Raw genomic sequence first — 25,320 nt, 5'->3', positions numbered from 1 at the left:
AAGAAAACTGCACATCATTAGTTTCCAAGAGGTAAGGTCCAAACTCACTTAGCAGGCATCTAACAAAACATCTAGAGCCATCTTTTTAGAAAAAAGTCAGCAAAACAGCACATGAATGTCCTATTCTGCTGGTTCAGCAAAGTCTGCTGGTCTGCCTTCAACTGCTACAGAAAGTGTGCTGAGTTCAGCCAGGAAAGCAAGTCTGAAGAACAGACTTGCTTTCAAAGTGCAAACCTGCTGGTTTGTGTCAGGGAGAGGGAGAAAAAAATATGGAATGGAAGAGTAAGACTGAAGTCTAGAAGGGATTTGAAGGAAACACAAATGCTTTCAAGAACCTCCCTGACATCTGCTCACACTCCTCAGTGAATGGCATTCTCCACTTAACTTTCACAGGAAGCAAAAAAAATATTGTGAGGGGAAAGAGCGGGTGATCAGACTTCAAAAAATTGGTTACTACTCCAAAGGGAAAAATAAAATCCATTTCTACCACCACTCCCCAAAGTAGTATCTTCAAGGGCTTGTTATATAACTAAGCAAAGGCTATGGGACAGCTCCACCCTCTCAAAAAAAAAAAAAAAAAAAACCCAAACATTTAGGACTGCTTCTGCATAATATTATTTGCTATATTGCTTTTCTTCCTAATTTTAAAGTCACTATAAAAGTTATGCTTAAATTTTCAACAGGGACTACTCATTTTGTTAATCTTACTGGTACAGTATTGAGAGACTGTGTAAATCTCACAACCATCTGCAAAACTCAGATATTATCCTGCAATTCCCAGGGGACAAACAAGAAACAAACATTTCCCCTTGCCAAATCCAAAAAAAGCCAAGTTTAGACAGGGCTACATTGCAAGAACACAGCTTGTACTTCCAGCAACTGTTTCTGGTAAGGTCTACCATTTCTCAGAAATCCAGTTTTAAAATTTGTTAAAATCTGAACAGTTTAATGGCTTGCAAGACACAAGTTCTGTTCCTCAGATATGATGACACCACTTATGCCTTCAATAGCCAGCAAGTTGGTATCACAAACCTGACTGGGTACTGTCATCTCCTCCCAAGAGATGTGGCTGTTCCCACACACAATCACAAATTCCAGCTAGGCCTTGAAAGGAGCAGAATGCACAACACAGGACCTCTAAGACACTGCTCCTGAAGCAAACTGCTCAAGAGCCAATGATACAGTCCTCCCTAAAATGGGAAAGTTAAAAAGAGGAATTTTCAAAATAAAAGGAGACCACCATCTAAACATTAGGGCATGAGTTGGAATGCAAGCCACACTGATATGGCAACCTTCCTGTACTATTCTTATGAAGAACGCAGCAACACACAAAAAGGCTGAATTATTTACAGTAAGTTTCTGGAGTTTTTAATAAAAAGTCCATGAGTTACTCCCTTACTAGCTAAAAATGAAGACATGCAATATTTTGCTAACAGAGATTGTTCAATTGTGATCCTACACAGATGTGGCTATTTGTTTCATATTGCTTCCACACTGGCCTCCTGAAAAGAACATAATGAGAAAAAAACCCCAGTATTACTGTTCTTCCAGATAACTTTTATGAGATGGCTATTACTTGACTGCAAAAGGAAGAAGAGGCAGCCTACATAAGGAAAACAAGCCATCCTCCCCAACTAGCATTTTGAGCCTCTTCCTTGGCAACAGGACTCCAGCTATTTAATGCCATGTTTTGTCAGTAATGTGATAAAGTCCATTTAGATCTCCTGGTGTAGTGTTATTCAAGTCTTTGCTTCAAAAAGTGCTTCGAATACCCTGTCCAAAGAACAGAAATTCCATTCTAATGCCTATTCCTTACATTTATCTTTTGCTATTAAGATGCAAGTTTATATCAACAATTAAAAATAGTGTAGGGTAACATAACCACCTTCTTCACATTCATTTTCATACATTTTAACTGATTTTCTAGAGTAGCTACCCCATGTGATGTCTAAGTAGTTGAAGTTCTGTCTGCATATGAAGAGCAAAAAGGCTACACAGCAAGAAGCCAAGGATATGCACACACATCCAAAAGGTGTTAACTTGATTACATGTTAATGGACTTACCTGATTTGATTTCTCTACTGTGCTACTGGGAACCTCTGTGGTATCCTTCACAAAAAAGTTATCTATGATGTGTCTCTCTGCACATTCCTGACCACAAATTGGACAGCGGATAACACCGACTGGGGGGAAAAAAGAAAATCTGATTATGCTTGCACAAGCTAAGATATATTAAACAACTTCAAAGACAACTTGCAAAGATAAATATTTTTGAAAGGATGTTATACTACTTTCCTGTCAATAAGGTGTGAGCTAGAAAAGAAAATTCTCATTTATCACTGAAGTAATGTTTACTTGTTCTTTGCTGATGACATATTCTATCACCCAAGGTCGAACACTTTCTTGTTCCAATGCCATAAAGAATTTGCCTTAATCTTATAAAGAAATAATTGTTTTACTATGAAGGGAACATATTCCCATTGAAGATTTGTTGCTACAGAATAGATTAAAGTAAACACCTATAAGTGTGGAATATTAATAAGGGACACTGAGTGGTATTACATACATACAGACACAAGCCAGCAGTGTGACGTGATTGACCTTGATCCATGTCACGTGAGAACACAAATGTAGTACATTTAAATTTAATGAGGTGACTTGTAGAGAGGAAAAGTTGACCTGTATCAATATCATGATTACCTTCACATTAAGCAAGGGAAAGCAATAAAAACTTAGGAATAAATAAGCAGGGCTCTCTCCCTCCTCTCCTCTGCAAGACACAATGGGGTACAATTCTAAGACAGAAACATAGAGAGGCTCCAGGTTGAAGAAAGCTTAGAGCCAGTAACACAAAGGGTTAAACAATTAGTCTTTTCAACAGAATGGAAAGGACAAAGTAAAGTTCAAAACTTGGGGTTGAGCTGTGAGTAGAACTTGGTTGAAATGGAAAAGATCTATATAAACATTTTTAAGCAGACACCTTTTGTAGCTGCAGAAAATAAGAATGTCCTAGTAGCACTGAGGCTTGTTTTTAACATCCAAGAAAAATCTCTAAAATGCTAGGCACTGATACCTTGCTTGAAGAAAATTACTGTAGTCATTACAACCAAAAAAGGAAACAATTGAAACAAAGGCTGAAATAATAATCACTTAGGACATGGAAGTCACATGCAAAAAGCTTACAGTAGAACAGTCATGCAAGTCTACACTGATATAGATTCTAGACCTTCAGCTCCCATTTGAGAGGAAACATAGATTTAGGGCCTTAAAAAAGATCTGTTTAACCCAATAAATTCCACACCAATTTCTAACTCACCACTTGTATATTTAACTAAACCAACATGGGCTTAAAGCGGTTCCTGTTTCATTTTTACAATAAAATGTAAAAGTACAGAAACTATTAAATATTTCACTTTCTGCAGAAGAACTTAATTCCTTACTCTAATTGCTTCATACAAGATTTAGGTAAGTTTTTCACTAGATTTTTCCAACAGATGTTCAAGGTTTAACTGACAACTCAGTATAAAGCAGTGCTGTAATAAAACTCCACCCATTTTACTAAAGTAATTCTTATTCTGGAAAATTAGCAAGCAGTTTTTCACTTGTTATCAAGGCTTTCATCTGAACAGCTATTATGTTAAGCCTGATTTTACTCTAAGTGCCATTTTACCAGTCTGCATTTCAAGACACATTTGTGCAGTTTCCTTTGATATACAAATTCTATTTTTTGGCTACAACTTTTGTAACATTTTTTATATCATCATCTGCAAGCATAAATGAGAAATTCAGTTCTGGTAAGTCAAGTAGCCAGCAGAACTGCAAGTACTGAATTTCTCCTGTAATTAAGCAAATCAATTTACCACAGTCAAGAGCGAACACATCTCCCCTAATACTCAAGCTACACACTTTCCAAAAAGAGACTATTTTTTACATTTTTCAACAGCACCAATTATAAGCCACCCTCTCCCTGTTCCCTCACTGCTCATTCTAGACCCTGACAAAACACAGTGCTCTGGGTTGATACCATAATAAGCTAGGGAGGAAACTTTGTAACAGAATTTGAAGTACTAAAAAGCAGGCATTCTTTATCGCAGCACACTGGACAGACAGAGGTTATTTCCTCTACTCTGATGTGCCACGAAACTTTACAAAAAAGATATTTATTCCATCATGATCATAAATATTGATTACAGTGTACTTCCTGCCTAATACATACACGTCACTTTTTCTACCACTAATTTGCATCTACCTCTTAGTAAGAGTATTCCTTTTATGTTCCTACAGGGTCCTCTGAAGGGGTCTCTGGTGACTGTATTCCCCTAGAGTCACCATTGCTACAGGTGACCTTTCCTTGAATTTCTCTTAAGGCATGCATTGTTGCCTCTTGTTACATACCTACCACAAAACCCAATGTACTCCTCATTATCTGTTTATCCACTGGTTCCAGCTACGTGGAGCACCCTGCGTGCCTACTTATTCATTATTTAATCTACTTCTTTAAAACACATTGTTCTCTTACTTGGACAAGTAAGGCAACATTATGTTCTGTTCCTTTTATCAAGGTCAACACAGGTGTCTTGAGTTGGTCTTCGCATGTGTTTGGGAGATGAGTATAGACACAGAATGAGACTGGCAAACATTCAGGCATGGATGTATTTTTCCTGCTCTCCCAAGCTTTACTTTCATCCCCTGCTCTGCTTCACTCACCAAATGCACTACTGACTACGTTGAAGCAACATGTGAAGCAGCACAAGGATGGGAAGAGGACAACACCACCACCACTGAAGATTAAACCTGGAGCTACTGAACAAGATCAGCAGCATTAAGCAGGGTTTGTAAGCCAGCTTGAGTTGAAAATATGGAAGACAAGGAAGGGGAGGCAAGAAATTAAGAAACATACCAAGACAAACCAAATATTTCACATGCTTTTTCATCAACAGAATATTGCCAACTACCCGTTCAAGAAATCACTTAGAATTTCTAGCGTGACATGGGAAAAGGGGAAAAAAAAGGAAAAATTGCCTACAACTCTCAAAATCTTCATGAATTTTCTCTTCTAGAATTTCTTATGCTTTCTAGCCTTATGTCAGGGGTTTCTTCTGCCACTCTGTGAGGGTAAACTTGCTTTTGTTATAATCCTGGATTGATGACTGACAAATCAAATCAGTTTTAACCCAGATTTAGTCAACCTTAGGATGGTGAATTTAAGCAAAAAATCTCAAGTGTCAGGGTTTCTACTAGTCAAAGTAATTCTATAAGATTCTTATTTCTCTTTAATGGAGCAAACACAGGAAGGGGAAAACATATGACAAGTTGGGAGGAGTTTCATAATCATCATCATGACAATTGTGAGGATAGTGAGTGAGCAGATCCCACAATTTTCTCTGCTCTTTTGTTGCAGGTGTAAGGAGTTAACACAGTTGCATGTCTCAAACACTGTCACAGCCACAGGTTGACTTTGCCATGAGATAAGCACAGAATGGAGTGACAGGCCTGGCAGAGGTGAGACCTGGTTAGCTCATTCTGGGTAATGCATTCAGACAAAAAATTCCCACTATGGAAATGTGTGTAAGGAAGCAACTGCTCTTTTACAGATCACTGGTCAAAGAAAGATCACCCCAAGTTCTGAAACAGCTGATATCTGTGACCACCACCAACCACTGAAGCCACCTGAAAATGCCTCCCTGCATACCTGGAACTTGGACTGTAAGATAAGCCACCACAGCAGGAACCTGAGATAAGATAAAAGGGGTGCTGTTGTCTGAGTATTATCTCAGATCTAGGGAGAGGTTAACAAAGCTGGGAGAGAAGAATGTCACACAACTGCAGAATTTATGGGCCACAAGGAAAGCCAGCTCAGCAACTGTGCTGAAATCAGCTTGGGCTTGGTAAAAGTAATTCCGGCAGGGGGAGATCGACCACCAACTCAAACAAAGAGGAAGAGTACAAGGAGTGCAAGGACTAATTAGCATTAGAAGCAAAGGAATCAATTAACCAATAGAATAGTAGCACTGTGTAGCCAATGAGCAGTAATTTGTTTCTTTGCTAATATGCATGAATAGTGAAAAGACCTAGAGAATACCACTAGCAAGAGAAGCCCAGGGTGAAGAAGGATCAAAAAGACACCACTGGATCTGTAGGTGGTGACTATCTTCTACCTGATCTCTCTTTCTGCTCTCTTTTCCTTCTACCTGTCCTTCTATTTCTTTCTACCTTTCTCCCTGACATTCCATGTTGAATAAACTCTGATTTATGGACTTCAGCATATGATCTTTGACCCTTAATTTGGGCAGAGGCACATCTCTTAGCATCAGGAGCATTGTTTTTTCAGCTGTAAAAGGAACTGGATCATGCCCATGTGGCTCTTAAGTAGAAGACCTCCACCTTTCTGAGCAGCATTCTTACAAAAACCAAGCAGTTGTGAAACATCACATTCAGATTTTGCTTGAACCAGTCCAGGACACCACAATGCTAACAAACAAAAGCAACAATGCTGGCTCCCTTGCTCGTTCATTTCTATCCCATGACAACAGAAAGATTTGTGCTGCCATGCACTGAGCTGGATTAGGGACTGCAATATTGATTCAATGGGTCTGTGCCAGGAGAGGAGAGTGTTTCCCCCACTGTCTACAGGCTCATAACACATGCACCTCTTTCAAGGAATGCTAAACCACATTCTAGGTAGGAAGAATCATGTCCCATTTTTAGTCTTCCTTACATGCTGCATCCACAAGGGCACCTCATGCCATTCAGTGGAATGGATTTATGGGTTATACAGTGTTATTTCCAACTCTAAACTCAATTTCCTGGGAGTACATTCGAGACCACTGAAGCATCCCGAGACAATAGGAGGAGACTGCTCTGGTTTGCCCCAATTTGACTCATTTGCGTCTTCTCTGTTGCAAACAGGTTTCAGAACCAATTTAATAAAGCCACTGTATGATCATTTGTAGATCCAAGAGGGTATTTTTGTTAGTAGATGCAAAGTGCTTTACTAAAAAAAGGGGGATTTAATAGTTCCCTTCCTTCAGATTAAACCAGTCAAAAAAACCAACTACTTTTCTGAAAGAGAGCTCTCTTTATTAAATAGAGTGCTCGAAAGCAACTGGCAATTTTACCTGCAATGACATAGTCATTATAGAATAAATAATTAGGGTTTCACACAGCAATCCTTCCCAGTTTTACAGATGTTTTGCTTCAAATTCTAACCATACAGATTTCAGAACAAAAAAAAAATTAACAGCAAGTTACACATACAGTTAAAATGTTTAAAACATGGACATGCTAATTAAAACTTATAAAAGGTATAGAGATTGAAGGCAGCACCAGCTATTAGATTTTTAACATAACTACACAGAAAATTAGGGTGTTTCAACTGTGAGCTACAGATTCTTTTCTCCTTTTGCTCTTTCTATAGATACCACTAATACTTGCAAGCCTTTTCATTAAAATGCATGGGTTTGAGGGTAAGCAGGTTATATTTACACAGGTCATGTTTCCCAGTTAAGAACAAACACTTAGAAAACTTAATTTGAGAGGCAGTATCTTGTGCAATAAGGTCTGAATCAATTTTTAAAATAATTACTGCTTTCCTCTTGCTCCTCATTAAGCCACTACTGGTGCTGCAAAATTGGCAACTTCTTCAAACCAGTTTGTTCCAGAAAAAGCTGCTCCCATTCTAGTTGTGACAGCCTGCTGCTGCTAGTAGAGGGGAGATAGGTTAAACCAATAAGCAGGCACATCTCAAGGGAAAATTGGCACCTACTGCCAAGATATAAACATTCCAACTCACCACCAATCTAGCCAAAAATTTATTATAATTATAATCAATTAATTGTTAATTTAAATTATTTTAAATCCTTTAAAATGCAAATAAATGAAAACCAGACAAAGACTATTAGCTGTAATTCCCCCCTCTGGAAGAGTGTTACAGGCCAGTTTTTATGCTGCAGTACATTGACTTTCTTGGAAAGCACTGCAGAGCTGAATTAAAATATTTCAGCTGCTCTGTGAAATGGTTCATTGTTTTTGCTATACATGCCCAATCTTCAAACATTTTAGATAGCGTGTATTAGACTTCAAAAATTGTAAATTTTGCAAGGATTGACTCTCCAGCCACTTCTGAATACCTTAAGAAATTCTGATGGCAGAGTTTATATTCACATCCAAAGCTGTCCAATGCATTTGCTTGAACAACACAATTATAAGTGTCATAGTGCTAACAAAAGGAAACATTGTTATTGTGGGATGGACAATGTTTAAGTACCAGATGATAAACAAAAAGTCTCACTGTCTTGCAATGAATGTGCTTAAACGATGACGCAGAATCTGCCAACAAGCCAATTGTCACTGCTGACTGGGATGTGCATTTCTTTCATCAAAATTAAAATACATTCTTTCCAGTCCTGAAATCGTCAAGTATTTCCAAATGATATGTAATGAATTCAGACATATAACACGCAGGGATGTTTAAGATTCTGTGATATTCTTGCATCATTTTCCTCGATCAGCCAAGTATTTCATTTTGAAAGTGGGCTTAATGCTGTTTGGATTTGTACATTCTACTAAAATACCATTTTGCAGATACTCTTGGATCTTGCCAAGAGTGCTCAAGTCCATTGTATCTATGTGTTTCTAGAACAAGGAAATTAGTACCTTTCTCCATAAATAGCAGCATGTTAACATGTTATAATTAATTTAAAAAAAAAAAAAAAAGATGACTGGGATAAAAAAAAAATTGCTGTCAGAATCTCTGGTATGAAGACCCTACCTTACAGCACAATGCAGCTAATAATCATTTCTTTGGAGCACTTTCATACTCTGGTCTTCATCTTTTCGAGTCCTCATCTACCACCAGCTGTTAGTTCAGCAGTGGCAGTACAATGCATCTATTCCCAGAAATCATACCTATAAAAATACCAGGTTAGCAGAGTGTAATTTGGACAGTTAGAGCCAGTCACAAACCCAAAGAACCAAGTCATTCTCAGGCACAGGAAGAGTTTGTTCTTTTTAATTCTTTGTTGAAAGGATGAAAACTACACTCCAACATGTGACCCTCTTGAGTGTTTCACCCACTACTTCTGTTTAGCCCCAGCTACCTTAATGTTCACATCAACACTGAACAGATGTAAAGTTAAAAAAAAGCCTCAAAAAATAACTTCTAAGAAGCTGGATCTTATTAAGGGAACCAAATTAGAAGCAGTAGTGGGAACATCAGTAGGTAGCAGGCTTTAGTCAGAGTATTTCACTATAAATGTGATCCAAACGGGAGTGAAAATGCAACTCAAGGCCTTTGACTAGCTCATGCTACTCCCTCTCTTCTTCAGGTGCTCAGATGCATCCTTGCAACCTGTTCTTCACAAGTCTGCTCCCATTCTCCAATATGTTCACCACTCAGTAACTGGAAACTACCTAAGAGACATGGCAAACTACCCTCTTGGCCCTCCTTTTCCCAGCCACTAGCCTCAGGGGAGCAATTCAGGTGACTAAACAGACATACCTAATTCGAAGGTAATATCCTGCCTGGCTTCCAGCTACTAGTCCAGAAGGAAATAGGGCTCCTGTGGATTGTGCAGTACATTTACCAGCCCTTTTTAAATATTACAGGCATCCCAAAAATTCAGCAATGGCAGAAGATATTTTAGTTCAGACAGCTGAATTTCAGCTTGCCTGCCTATTCTATGCCATGTATTTTTGATACTGTGATTTTAAATTCCTGTTGGAGAACACAAATGAGGCACACAGATCTTTGCAGCCTAACAAACTGCAATCTGTAGCTCCAAAGGAAAACTTGGTTTAAAATGCTGAAATGTCAATATTCAGAGTCATCAACTTGCTAACTGCAGTGTTCATGGCATCTGTTCATATTCTGCTACACGGATATTTATTTTGAGGTTCTCCTCCAGGACAGAGTTCAGAAGTCATCAAGACCTCTAGTTTCCTTCAAACTATCTCAAAATACAGATTACAGTGATGCAAAATATAATGGAACATTACATCAACTTTATCTGTAAAGTATTTGTGTACAAAGTGATGTTTAAAAGCATATAGAAATGATGTGTTGGTTTAAATTAATAGGCTCTGCCTTTATTTAACTTATTTTGTTTGAGTTGGTTTAAATTAATAGGCTCTGCCTTTATTTATTTTGTTTGGTGAAAGGGTGGAGAAGAAAAGGGCTGATTGTTGCTAAGAAGAGATTTTTTATTAATTAATGTCTCTTCAATATATTCTTCAATGACAATATGGTAATAGCACATTTACCATCCATATACACTGGCCAACATTTAGATACCCAACAGCAAAAAAGAGGAATTTATGTATTTATCAATAAATTCTGAGCATTTTAAAGGTACATTTTGAATCTGTGCTGCAATTAAATCTGTTCTATAACAAATACTTTGACCTGGCAGTATTTTAAAATTTTCTAGATTTATTTTTTTAAAGCTTGCTGTTGACAGGGATGGAGACAATGAAAAGTACAAAAAATATGTGATGAAAATTCCCATTCTAACAAGAGAAAAAAATAAAGATACCTATTTCCTGCAGTTTATATCAGATAAGTTTGAGTGCTCTGCAAGACATTATTAATAGAATAAAAAAGTAAAGCTCCAAGCCATTTCATGCATTTAAGTAATATAACCCAAGACTCCCAAATCCAGTCTATTCTGACTACATGTTCAACAATATTCAACATAAAACAATATTCAACAATAAAACTTGTCCACAGGCAGGATTTTTGCATCTGTGAAAAAGCACCTCTTAATGGCAGCACAAAAGTAATACTGATTTATTATGCTGACTCCACAGAATAGAATTTTACACCTGAAAAATTGATAAAGTTTATTTGCAGTATTGTCAAGTAACAGTACCTTCAGTGGGATTTATCTAAATGTTATATGAAGTTCCCTTCATAGTCATTGCAGACATAGGTAATAGTTAGGTCATGAGTGGTGTCATTGTTAAAGCAGATGTTTACACTTGGTCAGATGAATGACACCTTAAAAACATCCACTTCTTTCCAGTAGCTATACTAGTACTCTTATCCACTACTGGGCATCCACTTCAATCGCAAGAATTCCTCTGCTGTTCTAAAACCAGCCATTAAAAGAGGAGAATATCCTCCGAGTATACTGCAACTTACAGGGATTGCACTTCTGGGTGTAGATAGTAAGGAATAAAAAGTCAGCTCACTTTATATTCTTCTCTTAAATGTGCCCAGTATGCCACAGCACCGTTTTAAGAGTTCAAAAAGCAAGGTGCCCAGCTTTTTCCAGCTCCCACATAGCTTTAAGAGTACCAAGCTGGAGCGATATGTGCATTGTGAGATTCACACATGGCTATGCAGCCTGCAAGAACCAGCATTTATTAAGAAGCAGTGTTATCATCTCCTCTGACACTGTATTAATACAAAAATTATTGAATGTAACTAATAAAACATATTCCTTTTGGGTTGAAGAGATGAACTAATTGATGAAATAAGAACAACAGGGATTTCTAACAGCTGAACTACAGCTTTCAGAAAACAGCAGGTTACAGAGCCAGCAATGATACTGCTTATGTTCCCATGGTTTATCTCCTTCTGTTGCTGTGATCTGCAGTAGGTAACTGAACCATGAGCCAGAGCCTGTTGGCTGATGTGAATGAACATCCACATCCACTGAAGAAATCTAGTATTCCTATGTTTTCCTCAATTTTCTCAGAACTAAAGGACTCACTCAAAGCAGCTCTCCCAGCATGACATTCTGGGCACAAAGAATGAAGCTTAAGAAAATTCACCTTTTACCAAAACTGGTGTTTATAAGTGCCATTCGTATGCCTTCTGTTCTTCACTCACTCAATCTCTTTCCACCTTCTTGCACCATACTGCCTCAAAGGATTGATAATGAAGTTCTGGAAATACTACACTTGGCATCCAATAACAGCTTGGGAATGAACTAGGACTGTACCTCTACTCCTTCTTTATTTTTAAGGAATAATCACAAGGATTCCACCATGGCACTGTGGTTCCTTATCTATTTGTCTGGCATAATGACAAATGAAAAACAACCAGCAAAAACAACCAGCCACAACTTTAAGCCAGAACAACAGTAATTCTGGCAAAAGTTTGAAGCCAGACATCCTGCAGTTTACAACACCTGCACTATATTCTCAAAAATTTAGATCAGTCAAAAAGGCAGTCAAAGAAACCATTTTAAATCTGACCTCATCTCAATGGAACTCGGAGCAGGGAAAAGGAAAAAAGCCCACACAATACAAACAATCAGATTGGAACACAATACAATAATATTGTTGCTGAATGGACTTTTAAAATATGTGAGATTAGCATTTAGCTTCTTAAAGAATCCAGACTACATTCAGCTCTTGCACAAAGGGTGGAATGCAGCAAAGGGGACTGTCAGCTGAATCCATTGGGGATACCCATAAAAAAAGTCATCCTCTTTTTGCCAAAACAGCTTCTAAAATCATTATTTTGAGGAGTGATCTTTGGCCCTGCTGATTGTTAATGGCTGTGATAATAATCTAGAAGACACATGAGCTACCACAAATCATGGATTGACTTCTAACTTGTATCTAGTCCAGCTACAAGGCCATTTCTGAAAAGCAAAAGGCAACAGAGTACTGTCTCCCTGCACAATCCATCACGATGCACACAATTTTACTGAAGGTGCCAGTGCCAACAGTCTATATATCAAATACTTGTTTACTGAGTGATAAAAGCAATACTTGCAAGTCATTCTTATGGTACAGATAGGAGTTATGACATACTTAAGACTACTTTCTTTCTTTTTTTTTTGTTTAAAATTCACTGCTAGATGTGGGAAGACCGCAGGTCCTGCCAGATGTTCCATTCCAGAAACTTCTGAACACTCTTTCATAAGACTGGACTCTGCCTTTGCTATGAAGCAGAAAATAAACATTCTATTTAACAACTTGGAGTGCAATATTTGAAGAAAGAGCTGCTAGCATCTCTGGACTCCCATACAGATAAATCATCTGAATGCCACCTATGTTTATCCAAGGAAAGAATTTTATGTGTCTGTTTTGAGGTAATACTTACTCAGACAACATTTAACACATGAGCTCTGAAACCATATTTGAGTTTCTTGCATAGAGGAGGGACTGAAGAAAACTCTAGAACTTCTCAAGGAGATAAAGTTCCTTTAACAGTTGATTAAACTAAACAACCTAAATACTCTAAGTTTAGTGATTTCCAATATATGCTAGCCAGGGGGTTATACCCTCACAGTCCCTACTCCCTACTCCCAAAGGGAAGATAAAACTGAACTATTGAAGGCCAAGTAGCAGTAGTTAGTAAGCTCAACAACCAGTCTATAAGCTAAAACAAGTGAGAACAATAGCTGCTAATGTGTGAAAGGCCCCTAAACAAGTCAAAAGCAAATAAGAAACAGAACTATTGAGTGCTGAAAACCAACTGCTTAAGCAAGAAAATGAAGGAATTTGTAAACACACAAAATAGATAAATATAATCCAGACATATGAAATCCCCAGGGTTTCAAAGTTCCCAGACACTTAGCCATTACTGAGGTCCTGCTATGGAACACCACTCATCATTATACAACTCTACATTCATTCAACAAAGCTTATCAGCTAAACGGATTGTCTTTATCTCAGCGTCCAACTGATGAGCTGCCTGCTACCCTAATTTATTGCTTTGGGGCTATGATACTGAAACTAGCCAGATAGAAACTATCTAACAAGTTTTAAGTATTACAAAGCAGGCAGTCTTTATTGCAGTGCACTGGTCCCTTGGAGGACCCTTCCTCTAATCAAGTTCTCTGAGCAAACAGGTTTTCATCATACACACTGATGGCATATTCATTAGCTATCCCCCCCCTTAATTGATGTATATGTATTACTTTATTTGACACAGTCACACCCCTTATTGGGAGTCCTTAGAGTTCTTTGAGGGGGACTTTTTCAGTGGCCCTCAATGTCCAGTGTTCTTTTGAGGTGGCTGTTCCTCAACCCCCACTTTTTAGTAAGCACAATATCATTGTTTTCTGTAACTTCTGCTTTGTCCACCTTGCAGAGCTGAGCTGGCATCCTACTTGCCTTTTGCATGACTTCTATTTGCCTACGTTACATCATTTACCTATTTCTGCAAGGTTGTTCTGTTCTACTATCCTCAGACTAAAATGGTTTTCTGTTCTACTGTCAGCTGGGCAATGCTATGAATTCCAACTTTTACTTGAGAACTGTTAAACAATAGTTACAAATCATCAACATTTTTCCAAAGGCAAAGAAAATTCAAAGCTGCTACCCATTCTTAAGCCAACTGGTGAGAAGGGCATGTAATTGACACTCCTACATTATTTCAGCAACAAGTTTACTCATTTTAAAGAAAAGTCCACGACAGAAAAAAAAAAAAAGTGTTTTAATTCACACTTCTGCTGTTCAGGACAATTTTGCATACTGCTTATTTCTAGTAACAGACTTGTTGGTGCTGGGCTGTTTTGTCAAGGCACTGCACCTTGCATTTAAAATTAGAACCTTGCTCCCACTTTAAAATGTCTCATTCTCCAGTCCCAGCAGTGCTGCAGCTCTCTCCCTCTTTCTTTCCACCTACTCATTCCCTATGCAGCTGCCAGCATTCCCTTCCCTAAGAGCATCAGTGTTACAAGTACCCTGACACAGCAGGTTCACAACATGAACTTGTGTGAGGGCTGGATTAGAGGAACAAACTTCAGCTCCACACATCCTTGACCACGCTCAGACTCCAGAGCACATGCCTAGAAACAAACAAAGCTAATCAAGTAAGTTTTATTAAATGCTTTCTGACCTCATGTAGGCATCCTAGAAAATATGGGGGGGGGTTTCCAAGTCAGCATGTGTGTTGAAATAGCCCTGTTTCTTTTTTACAAGCTACAGTCCAGACAGGTGTGTTAGCTCACTGGAAAAATTATACAATCACTTTTCAAATTAGGCAATCATTTTAGTTCAAAGGGTATTTGCACTACAGTCTTGTTTTATTCAAATTCAAACTATATTCACTTGAGGGACTACAGTTGAAAGGGAAACTCTCCATTTTAATAGAAAGTTGCCTGTGGCAAGTTAGTTATTAATCAGAAGCAGAAATCTTTCTGCGTTCAGAAGGTGAATAGCTTAGTTCCCCTATCCATGTACTCCCATTTACAAAGGATTTAGCAACACAGTTTTTGAAATGAGGATGTCTCCATGACCCAAATCCACGTTACAAACAAGTGCCCTCAAAACCCATGAGTGCAGTTCAAAGAGCTGAGCCTTGCTTACTGTCATCCTTTTCCCATAGCCCACTGATAAACTTCAAAAATAACTAGAAACCTTGTTTAACATCAGTCCTCTATCATGTTAGTAATGTATGTAAGGTAATATGAAATTTTGTCCCACATAAAAGCTTCAAATAAGCATTTACTTGAATCACTGGAGACACAGTATCAAGTAATTAGGGACATTCCTTGGCTCAACAGTTTCATAGCTGATTTTACAAGACTGTTAAGAAATTGTGTCATTTTCTTACTTTACACAGCTAACGGTTTCATGCTTTCTTTGATAGCAAAGAAAGAATTTTACACATACTCTCTGGCCAGCAGGTGAAAAAATAGATAATTTGGTCAGTTCAACTATGGTGGCACTGATGCCTTCAAAGCACATTTGAACTGCAAGTACCTACTTTAAACACACACAACTCCATAGCTACCTAATTGCTGAGGTAAATTTTAAAAGCATCAGTGGATTTTTTTAATGAAAGCATTTTTTCTGTGACCTTTAAATTTGCCAAAGAAAAAGAATGCATCAGAAAACTGTTACAGCACATAAAAGTTAAATCTAAAATAAGAAGTCCAGTAGAAGACTTTGATACTATTAATAGTTCAGTGGGGTCATCTGCATTGGCCCACAACCCACACTTCAGGCCACATGCATCTGAAGAACCCCGTCTGACCAGTGCTGTGGAGACCATGTGAACAGATACCCATCTCCAGCCCATGGAGAACCCTGTGCTGGAGCAGGGCCCTGGCAGGACCTGTGGATTTGTGGAGAGGAGCCCACCCTGGAGCAGGTTTGCTGGCAGGACTTGTGACCCCCTGGGGACCCACACTGGAGCAGTCTGTTCCTGAAGCATTGCACCCCATGGAAATGACCCATGATAGAGCCATGTGTGAACAACTGCAGGCTGTGGGAAGGATTCACTTGGACAAGTTTGTGGAAAGCTGTCTGGCATCAGAGGGACCCCACAGTAGAGCAGCAGAAACACCATGTGATAAACTGGCCACAACCCCCATTCCTGTCTACCTGAGCCACTGAACAGCGAGGAGGTAGTGAATCTAGCATAAAGTTAAGCCTGGGAATGAGGGAGGGGTGGGGTAAAGGTTTTCTTGAAGCTTTTACTTTTCATCATCCTACTCAGATTATGATTGGTCATAAATTCAATAATTCCCCCAAACTGAGTGTGTTCTGCCCATAATGATAATTGGTGAGTGATTCCCCTGTCCTTATCTTGACCCACAAGCCTTTTGCTACATTTTCTCTCACCCTTCCAGGTGTGAAGGGGAATGACTGAGCAGCTTTGGTGGGCATCTGGCATCCATCCACAGTCAAACCACTGCACTACTGTATTAAAGTATTTCATTTTACTGCAAAAACCTTTTAAAAGCCTAAATTTCCAATTTCAGAAATAATGGATTTTTTCATCTAGTCAGATACTCATCCTGAAATACAGTCCTATTTAGAATTCACCTAAAGTTCCTTTTGGTTTTCCCCTGGCTTGTTTTTAGATTAGACACAACAGGCAAAATACCAGCTTTACAAGTCTTCTGTTACTGGGAAATTCCACTAAATAATATGGAAATTCCTCCTCCAGCACTTTAGCGAACACACACAATACTGGCATAAAGATTTACTTGTATAAAAGACAAGTTTCTTTAAAAACACTACATTCTGAATCAAGAGTTTCAACAAAATTTCTTTCTCAGATTTAACAAACTGGGTGAAGTTGAGAGAATGTGGTCACTTTGTAGCACTCACAGAATTCAGCAGACCAAGCTTAAAATGTGCTGCATAACTGAGTAGTTCTTCAGGGCATTTTTCCTAGGAATAAGCTAGCCCATAAAAGCATTCTTCCATTTGCCTCTTCATGAACATATGCACCACTATTTTCTCTTGCTCTTCAGACAAGACATTTTCTTAAGAGATATCTCTACTATAGACATTAAAACAACTCAATACATTTTCAATTAGAATTTTTAATACATTAGTATATATTTGCTTTCCTTATGATCCTTTCAGTCTAGAATCCCTTTCCACTGCCAAGACTAATTGCTTACCAGAGACATAATTAGCTGATTTTGTATTGAAACAGAGCTAGGCTGGCCTCTGAGGATAGAAATCTTTGTCTGAAAAGAAGCTTCACACAATGATACACCTATTTTGATAACTTGTACAGCCTAATTTCTCTAGCTTGGCAACTGCAGTTGTTTTAACACTCTTCTGATGTTCCTGATGGCTTCAGCTTTTCACTCTCCCACTTTCTATGGGTGAAAGAAGCAAGAACATAAAAGCATCCAAACTACCCTGGAAATACTACTCCGCATACATAAAACAATAAACATCTATTACATACTTACATTAATCATATATCAGAGCAAGCATGATTCAAGCTAATTTCCACAACATGCAGTTGCTTGCCTTAATAAAGGCTGTACAGGCATGCCTCCAGAATTTTTCATGGAATTCCTGGTAGAAGAGAAAGCAGTAACTTTTGGCAAATATATCCCTACTTCAAATCATACTTGTACAGTAAGTATCATATCCCATGACATGTATCTTGAGAGTATACTTTTCTCTAAAATAAAGGCATTATAACTAGAAAAATAAGAACTTTATTAATTAATACTTATATTAATATATTTTAAGCTTTTACTAGTTTTTTTTTAACCAAGAGATTCGTCCATTACAGGCTATCAAAACAAAAATACTGCATTTCACCTGTAACAATGCTAAATTCATTTCACGTATACAATATCTGGAGGTCTGTGAATTTTCAATTCAAAGTAAGCACAAATCCAAAACAGAACGAACACTAGACATGTCTTTCCTATACATATTCCTATAACATACACTATTTCCAAATATTAGCACTCCCAATCTCTTTATGTTGGAGGTTAAACTTCTTGATGCACCACAGCAGAAACAAGATGATCCTTGTGAAAAGGATGCAACCATAAGCCTGTGAAAGTGTGAGCGTACAGCCACACAAACAAAATATGGGCTCTTTGTAACAGCAAAGTGGAGAGAATTCACTTTGAGCAAGTGGCAATATCAAGGACTAAATGGAAATAATAATTTGTAGCAGGAGATTTAGAAAAAGGATCTTAGGTCTTCTTAGACTACCAAGACATGGAAGAAAAATTGATCTTCACCATAAGAAACCTCAAATGAAGCTATTATATCCTTCAAACTACCTAATAAGGATCCCAATTATTATCCAGCTAAAGGAGGGAAGTAACAAAAGAAACAAGTAACAAAATTTAAGCTGATGTTAAAAGCTGTATGAAGTGGTGACACCAGAAAGTCCAGATGTAAAGATCAGATGAGAAGTTGAAAGCATTTGAACCTATCTGTAAAAGGACTGCCTGTGGGACATCATAAAAAAAGCAGATGCCATCCACATATCTGAGGGCATCCCCTCAGGGGTAAGGTCGCTGTGGGACATCATAAAAAAGCAGATGCCATCCACATATCTGAGGGGATGTCAGGGGTAAGGTCTTCATTGCATCATTAGAGAACTTCAAACTGTATTGCCAAGTAAATAGTTCTGAGAATAACCTGAAACAAACACCTCTGAATCCTTGTTTAGTAACTCTGAAGTATATATTCCTTAATTAACAACATATATTGAACATATTTGAAATGTTAGTCCAGACACTCCAAGAACTTAGATCATGGGATTGTCCAAACATATGCTTCTAACAGCTTCATATAAATTTGTTTGCTAGTAGGTTTGCTACAGAGTTACAGGGAAAAAAAAAAAGTTTCCCTCTACTATTTTGGCATCACACTAGTAAGAGTTCATGACGATACCAGCATAAAACTTTGCTATACCTCTCCATTCATAAGTATTTCCCTGCACCACTTCCAAGTCTATTTTGTGTACAGATTTATGACAAAGAACAAACAAGGCTACTTGCCACTTTAAAAGTTTTGAGAAGGGATAGAATTTCAATCTCTAACTTCACAGCTTTCACGTACCTATTTCACTTTTGAAAATTCCAGAAGAGTACTATGAGGGTCTGCACATTACAAACACTACCCTTTAAGTACAGGCTACTACTCACTCACTGAAGTGCAGTCCAGACAAAATCTGGGCAAATGGCAGACTTCTAACAGCAGCATTTTTTGTCTATGCTCCACTTGTAACTCACACAACTGGACAGTAAAGAATGGACATTTGACAAGCAAAAAGAAAACCTACATGAACTTAGCCAAATAGTTAGTAGAGGTGGCTGCAGATACTTCTCACCAGCCAGTGTCACATTTACAGAGCTGCTCCTGCAGCACTTCCTGTAGTCCATAATGGTCAGTCTGACAACCCTTTTTTTGGCTGTGCAACACCAAAATTATCACCTATGGCAAATAAACTACCACCAAACATTCAGAAAGCGGTGAACTCTCCACTGCTAAAACCACTGGTGTCTGACACGCTGATGATTCTTCAACACCTCCAACTTCAGGAATGGTAGAGAAATCAGAAACTCCAGGTTTTCTTTTTTATAGAAGTTATTCTACTTCAAAACTGAGTGCACGTGGCAGTACAGAATATATCAATGCCAATTGGCCTCTCCACCAGTTTGCCTTTGCAAGAGGAATAATAATTAACATTTATCACATGAAACTCCTCTGTATGTCTTGCCTGGCATTTGCTGTAATCCATGTTGAATCTTGTATTCAAGTGAGCAACTGCAGAATTCTTAATTCACTTTAAGCTTGAAGTCTTTTCTTTCACAGCTCCTTAATTAGTTGTTAGAATCTTCACAGAAAGAGAGCCAACAAATAAACTCATCTGTATGTTGGAAGTTGAAGGCACATTTTATTCCAGTAAAGTGAACAAATGTTTCTTCTTGGAAACAGTTTGATGAAGACACAGTGTCTCCAGATTATACCTGAAGCTCAACCTCTTCAGCTACCTGTTTATCAGCTAATTTCAGTACTCATACAACACACAAGGCTGGTTTGGTGAAGCACTTTTCAAATCACATTCTCTCTTTTGTTCAAGACAGACTCTATTCTACCAATCTTTCTTCAGGCTTCTTTTTGTGCAACTCAAGCATTCAGTAGAGGCGCATAAGAAGCCTGTCTTCTTACCTCTCAGAACACTTTCATAGTTTGCAATTCTATTGTGTTCCTTACTTAGGACATTCCTTCCAGTGCAAACAGCTTCCTTGATGCTTATTTCTTCAGCTTAGTCACAGTAATTTCAACATTTACATCAGAAGTCATTTGTTATCCAGCTTTCTAAGATTATACACTTTCCTTCATTTCTTCATGTCATTCCTCATAACCATTTTGCACAAAATGTTACCAGAAGAGGTGACAGTTTTGCACCACTTTGGTCCTTTCTACCCTATTCTTGTGAGAATTTAAGAACTCCTCCAAGTGTAACAAATTTCCTCTAAATAATCCGTTTTGGACAATAACAGGTGGCTATTTTCCCAATCCTAACTTCAAATTCACAGGTTTTTCTGTACCAGTTGGAAAACAGAAGGCAGACAATGCACTTAACCAAGTTTGGCCGTAGCTAGCTAATATACAGTCCCTGTCATTTTAACCAGGGCAAACACATGAAAAATAAAGACATAAAAAAATGCCTCAAGGTGAGTGTGAGTTTCTTCTTCCAACTGGACAATGAACTCTAGTATAGAAACATGAAAGTAGCTTGTCACCAAAATACAGTATGTCTGCAAATCTGTAGAATGAGGAAGAGTAGGTACTGTGAAATCATTCATAGAGAACCAACTCACAATCAAAAGGAGGAACAGAGCTACAAGCTTACTGTTGCTCTGATTCATTATCAAGCTGATGTTTGAATAGCACTAATCTTTTAATTCTTATGATGCATCTCATTTCTCATTCAGCTACAGATCCCTGTTACTGCTGTATTTATATAGAACATCTGGGAATGGACCTATGCTGTTCAAGACCTCTAATCTCAGAAGACGATGATATTGCCTCTTACACTACCTTGCAAACTCCTGAGCTTGTATCTATGCCCTCTTTCCTATTTCCAAGTATCTCATCTTGAAATATCTCATCATACTCCAGAGTCTGTGTTTTTCTGTTCGTCCCATGAAGAATTTCTCATTTCTACTCGCAGATGGATAAGCAATAACATGTCCTGAATCAATCAAGCATAAGTATATAGGCTTTGGGCCCTACAGATTTTCCCACTCTGTACCTTTTGATTAAGCAGTCTGACCACGACATACTTTACATGCTAAAATTAAAGACTGAATGAATATACTAACACAGACATTCACATAGATGAAGTGGCTCAGCCTATCCTACTTGGGAGTTTCTCAGATATTCTGAAGCAAAACTCTAGCTGTTCCAAATATTTCTTTCTCTGAAGAGGGGTGTCTCCTTTACAAATTGATGCAAACATTTAATATAATTAAGTGGTAATCTTTGGTCAGATCTCTGGCAGGATGGCAAAGTTTTCCTAACTCCACTTAAAAGACATAAGAATGTAAACCTGAAGCTACTGCTTTTCACTTGAGCCCCCACTACACATTCCAGCGAGTACAACCTCCACTAATACCTATGGATTAGCCCAATTTCCATCACACTTCCTCTTTCCTATATAAGTTTTTCTAAGACCTTGACCAGCTTCCATTACAGGATGTTTGTTTGTGCTCTCTTCTAAGACGAAACCGCGTTTAACAAAACCAAGTGATCCATTAGACCTAGCCTAAGAGAGCTAGGGGAAAAAAAATTAAAAACATTAGGAAAGTAGTTTCAAACGGAAGTTTATTCCACACCACCTACAGTGACATGTACTTTTCAAACACACTGAACACAGGCTGCTGTGTCAGTACGTGAGCTTAACAAAACTTCCTCGCGGCATTCTTCCTTCGGCGCGGTAATTAGCAAGTAAGTGGTGCATGAATGCATCGGCAGAGCCATCCAGGCCGCCCACGGCCCCGACAAGTGTTATTATTATTGCTCGGCCGCCCCGGTCCCCGCCCAGCGCGGGGTCGCTCCCGGCCGAACGCCGCGCACGGCGGATGACACCTGCAGGACTCCCCTGCGGCCGCGCTCCACACTCCAAACACCACTCAGAATCAGTCTGTCCTATCGCTACCTTTTTGCGCTTTGCTATCAGCCCGTGTTCAGGTTTTCCGCCGGTCAGGGGCCAAAGCCTCCCCGCTCCCCCGATAACAGCTGCCCGGCCCCGCAGCTACGGCCCGGAGCGGGAGGCCGGCTCTCACCGCCCTTTCCATCCGCACACAGAGGTCCTGGGAAAGCACAGTAGTTCTGCCTTCCCTCCGAGGTGGGAAATTTAAAAAATAACGATTAAAACAAACCAAGCCGAAGCACAACCCCGCCGCCAGCCTTGGCGCTGGCGAGCAGCTCCCGTCCCGACAGCTCCGTGCCCCGGCAGCTCCGCGGCCGGGCACCCGCACCCCACCCACGGCACCCGGTCCCGACAGCTCCCCGTCCCCCCAAACGCGGCCCACAGGCCTCCGGGTTGGAGGGGGCAGCACCCCCAGGCAGGGGCAAGGTGAGTACGGTCAAGAAGGGACACTTACTGGGCGTGCAGTGCAGGGGTGAGCCTTGCGAAGAGACGGGCGAGGAGGGAGGTGCCGCCGGCGACGGCTCCTTGAGGGCGGCGGCGGCCGCGGGGCTCAGGACGGGGGGCAGCATGAGGTACCGGTCCGGCTGCGGCAGGCAGCGCTGGCACACCGAGTGCAGGCAGGGCAGCAGCTTGGGCCGCCGGCTCTGGATAGGCTGCCCGCACACGCCGCAAGTGTCCAACAGGTTGAGCGGGGCCGCGTCCCCGTCGCGCTCCGCCGGGCCCTGCCGGCTCTCGGCCTCGTTCTCCCCGCTCAGCGCCGCCGCCGCTGCCCCCGGTCGGTCCGCCGGGCACGGCCCCCCCGCCGCAGCCGCCGCTGCGGCTGCTAACGCCGCTGCCGCCTCTTCCATTGTCCTGCACCGGCCGCCGCCGGAGAACCGAAGGGAGGCGGGGCAGCCTCGCCGCTTCCCGCCCGCGCCGCCGCCGCCTACCGGCCCCCGCCCCGCTGCTGCCCGTGCGCCCGCCCCGCCCCGCGGGGACCGCGCCCCCGGCCCCGCTGCGTGCGGCTCGCGAGCCCCGCCCTCTCCCCGGCGCCAGTGAGCGCGCTCCCTCAGCTGGGCGGCTGCCTGCCTCTGTCCGGGTGAGAGGAAGGACGGGAAGTTCCTCTTGAGTATGAGGAAAAACTTTTTTAGTGTGTGGGTGGCGATGCTCTGAAACAGGTTGCCCAGAGAGGGCGTTGAATCTCCCTCACTGGAGATGCTCAAGAACCGTCTGGACACAGTCCTGTGCCATGTGCTCTAGAATGACCATGCTTGAGAAGGGAGGCTGGGCCAGATGACCCACTGTGGTCCCTTCCAACCTGACCCTTTCTGTGATTCTGTGAGAGGTGTTTTTAACAAACAGGTTAAAAGAGGTCACCCTTCTCCCTGCCTTATGTGCGGGTGAGAGTCTGTAAGTTTTGTTGGCTTGGTGGATCACAGCAATACCACCACATGCAGCCACGTTACCTGACTGAAGCTAATTGGTGATTGGTATAATTAGAAACGTACATCATCAACGGAAAAGTACAATTCTTGTTTAGACACAACATTTTATTGAATCAAAGGCCTTAAGTATTGAGCTGGTGAGACATTGGAGCAGGCTGCCCAGAGAACTGTGGGTGCCCCAGCCCTGGAAGTCTTCAAGGCAATGTTGGATGAACACTGAAATCAGACAACAAAACTTTCTAACACAATTTTGAGTACCAGACAGCAGGTATTCTTTATTACAGTGCTGGACACATCGGAAGGATAGCTGTGTTAATCTGATGTGTGTCAGAAGGTACAAGGTATTTACTTCATCATGATCGTACATATTTGTTACAGTGTACGTCTGGCTGATCCATAAACATCACTTTTCAAAGAACTAATTTGCATGCAGCTGCCTCCTACTCAAAGTCTTTTAATGTCCCTAGAGGGTTGTCTGAAAGGGTCTTTGGTGGTTGTACTCACCAAGTGCCCTCAATATTACAGATGACATTTCCTTGAACTTCTCTTAAAGCATGTGTTGTTGCTTCTTTTTACATAACTTGGCCCAAAAAAGCCACTAAATTCCTCATTATCTATTTATCTACTGGTTCCAGCTACATTTATCATCCCGTGTGCACACTTTTACACATCCTGTGTGCATTCTTTTATCATTTTTTCATGGTCTTTAAGCTCTATCCAGCAATTTCAGGAAAACTGAAAATTTCTCTTCTCTGTGTTATCTATCAGGACAGGACTTTGAGCAACCTGGTGTAGTGGAAGGTGACCTGCCCATGGTAGGGTGGGGTGGAAGCAGATAATAGTTAAGGTCTCTTCTAGCCCAAACTGTTCTGTAATTCTGTGAGCGTCTATGAAGCATGGATGCAGACACAAAGCTAGATGTAGCATGTTGGTTACTAAATCAACCATGAACCAGATCCAAGCTCCTCAGAATATTCCAGATGTCTGTGCTTAAATTCCCAGAGCAGCTAGTATACTTCCCACTTCCTTGCAATTTCTTCAAGACTCTAACATTGGTCCTGTAATAAGTAGGACCATAAAAAAACTGTATATGACAAAATATTAATTTCTTCAGCACAAGGAACAACTGTGTACAGGAGCACTGTCATGATGCAGCATGTCTCACATGCATAATTTATACAAGTTGTTTTGGGGAGGAGGAACTGATTTGGCTTTACAATGAGGAATTGTTAAGAGTCATTCTCTGATTAAGAATATCAGTGGAAGGACAAGCCATACATTCTCAACCCCTGACCTGCCAACACATAAGGAGAAAATGCCTCCAGAAGCACTGTCCTGAAGTACCTTCTGCCTCCCAGTCCAGCTGCCTCTGTCCCTTTACTAAGAGTCACCATGTGGTAGGACAGTCTTGTAGTCCTCTTTCCTCCCCAGCCCACGGTTCCGTTATCCAACACCCAGTGATAGTTAAGAGTCATTCTCTGATTAAGAATATCAGTGGAAGGACAAGCCATACATTCTCAACCCCTGACCTGCCAACACATAAGGAGA

At 40.3% G+C, this 25,320-nt stretch overlaps 1 protein-coding gene across 1 annotated transcript in view; it reads right to left on the bottom strand.

Annotated features, from left to right (window-relative positions):
- Positions 1-23,299, bottom strand: part of TRIM24 (tripartite motif containing 24) — a 56,522-nt gene extending 33,223 nt beyond the window's left edge. Inside the window, exons 1-2 of the mRNA XM_039708164.1 lie at positions 22,803-23,299; positions 2,065-2,183 (exon numbers count right to left, since the gene is read on the bottom strand). Of these exons, the coding sequence (XP_039564098.1) occupies positions 2,065-2,183; positions 22,803-23,196 (513 nt within the window). The 5' untranslated portion in view covers positions 23,197-23,299. The remainder of the gene's footprint in view (positions 1-2,064; positions 2,184-22,802) is intronic.
- Positions 23,300-25,320: the final 2,021 nt, after the last annotated feature.

Source organism: Passer montanus, unplaced genomic scaffold, assembly GCF_014805655.1.
Source record: "Passer montanus isolate IOZ18808 unplaced genomic scaffold, ASM1480565v1 scaffold20, whole genome shotgun sequence".
Taxonomy (NCBI): domain Eukaryota; kingdom Metazoa; phylum Chordata; class Aves; order Passeriformes; family Passeridae; genus Passer; species Passer montanus.
This window is presented reverse-complemented; position numbering and strand designations above follow the sequence as displayed.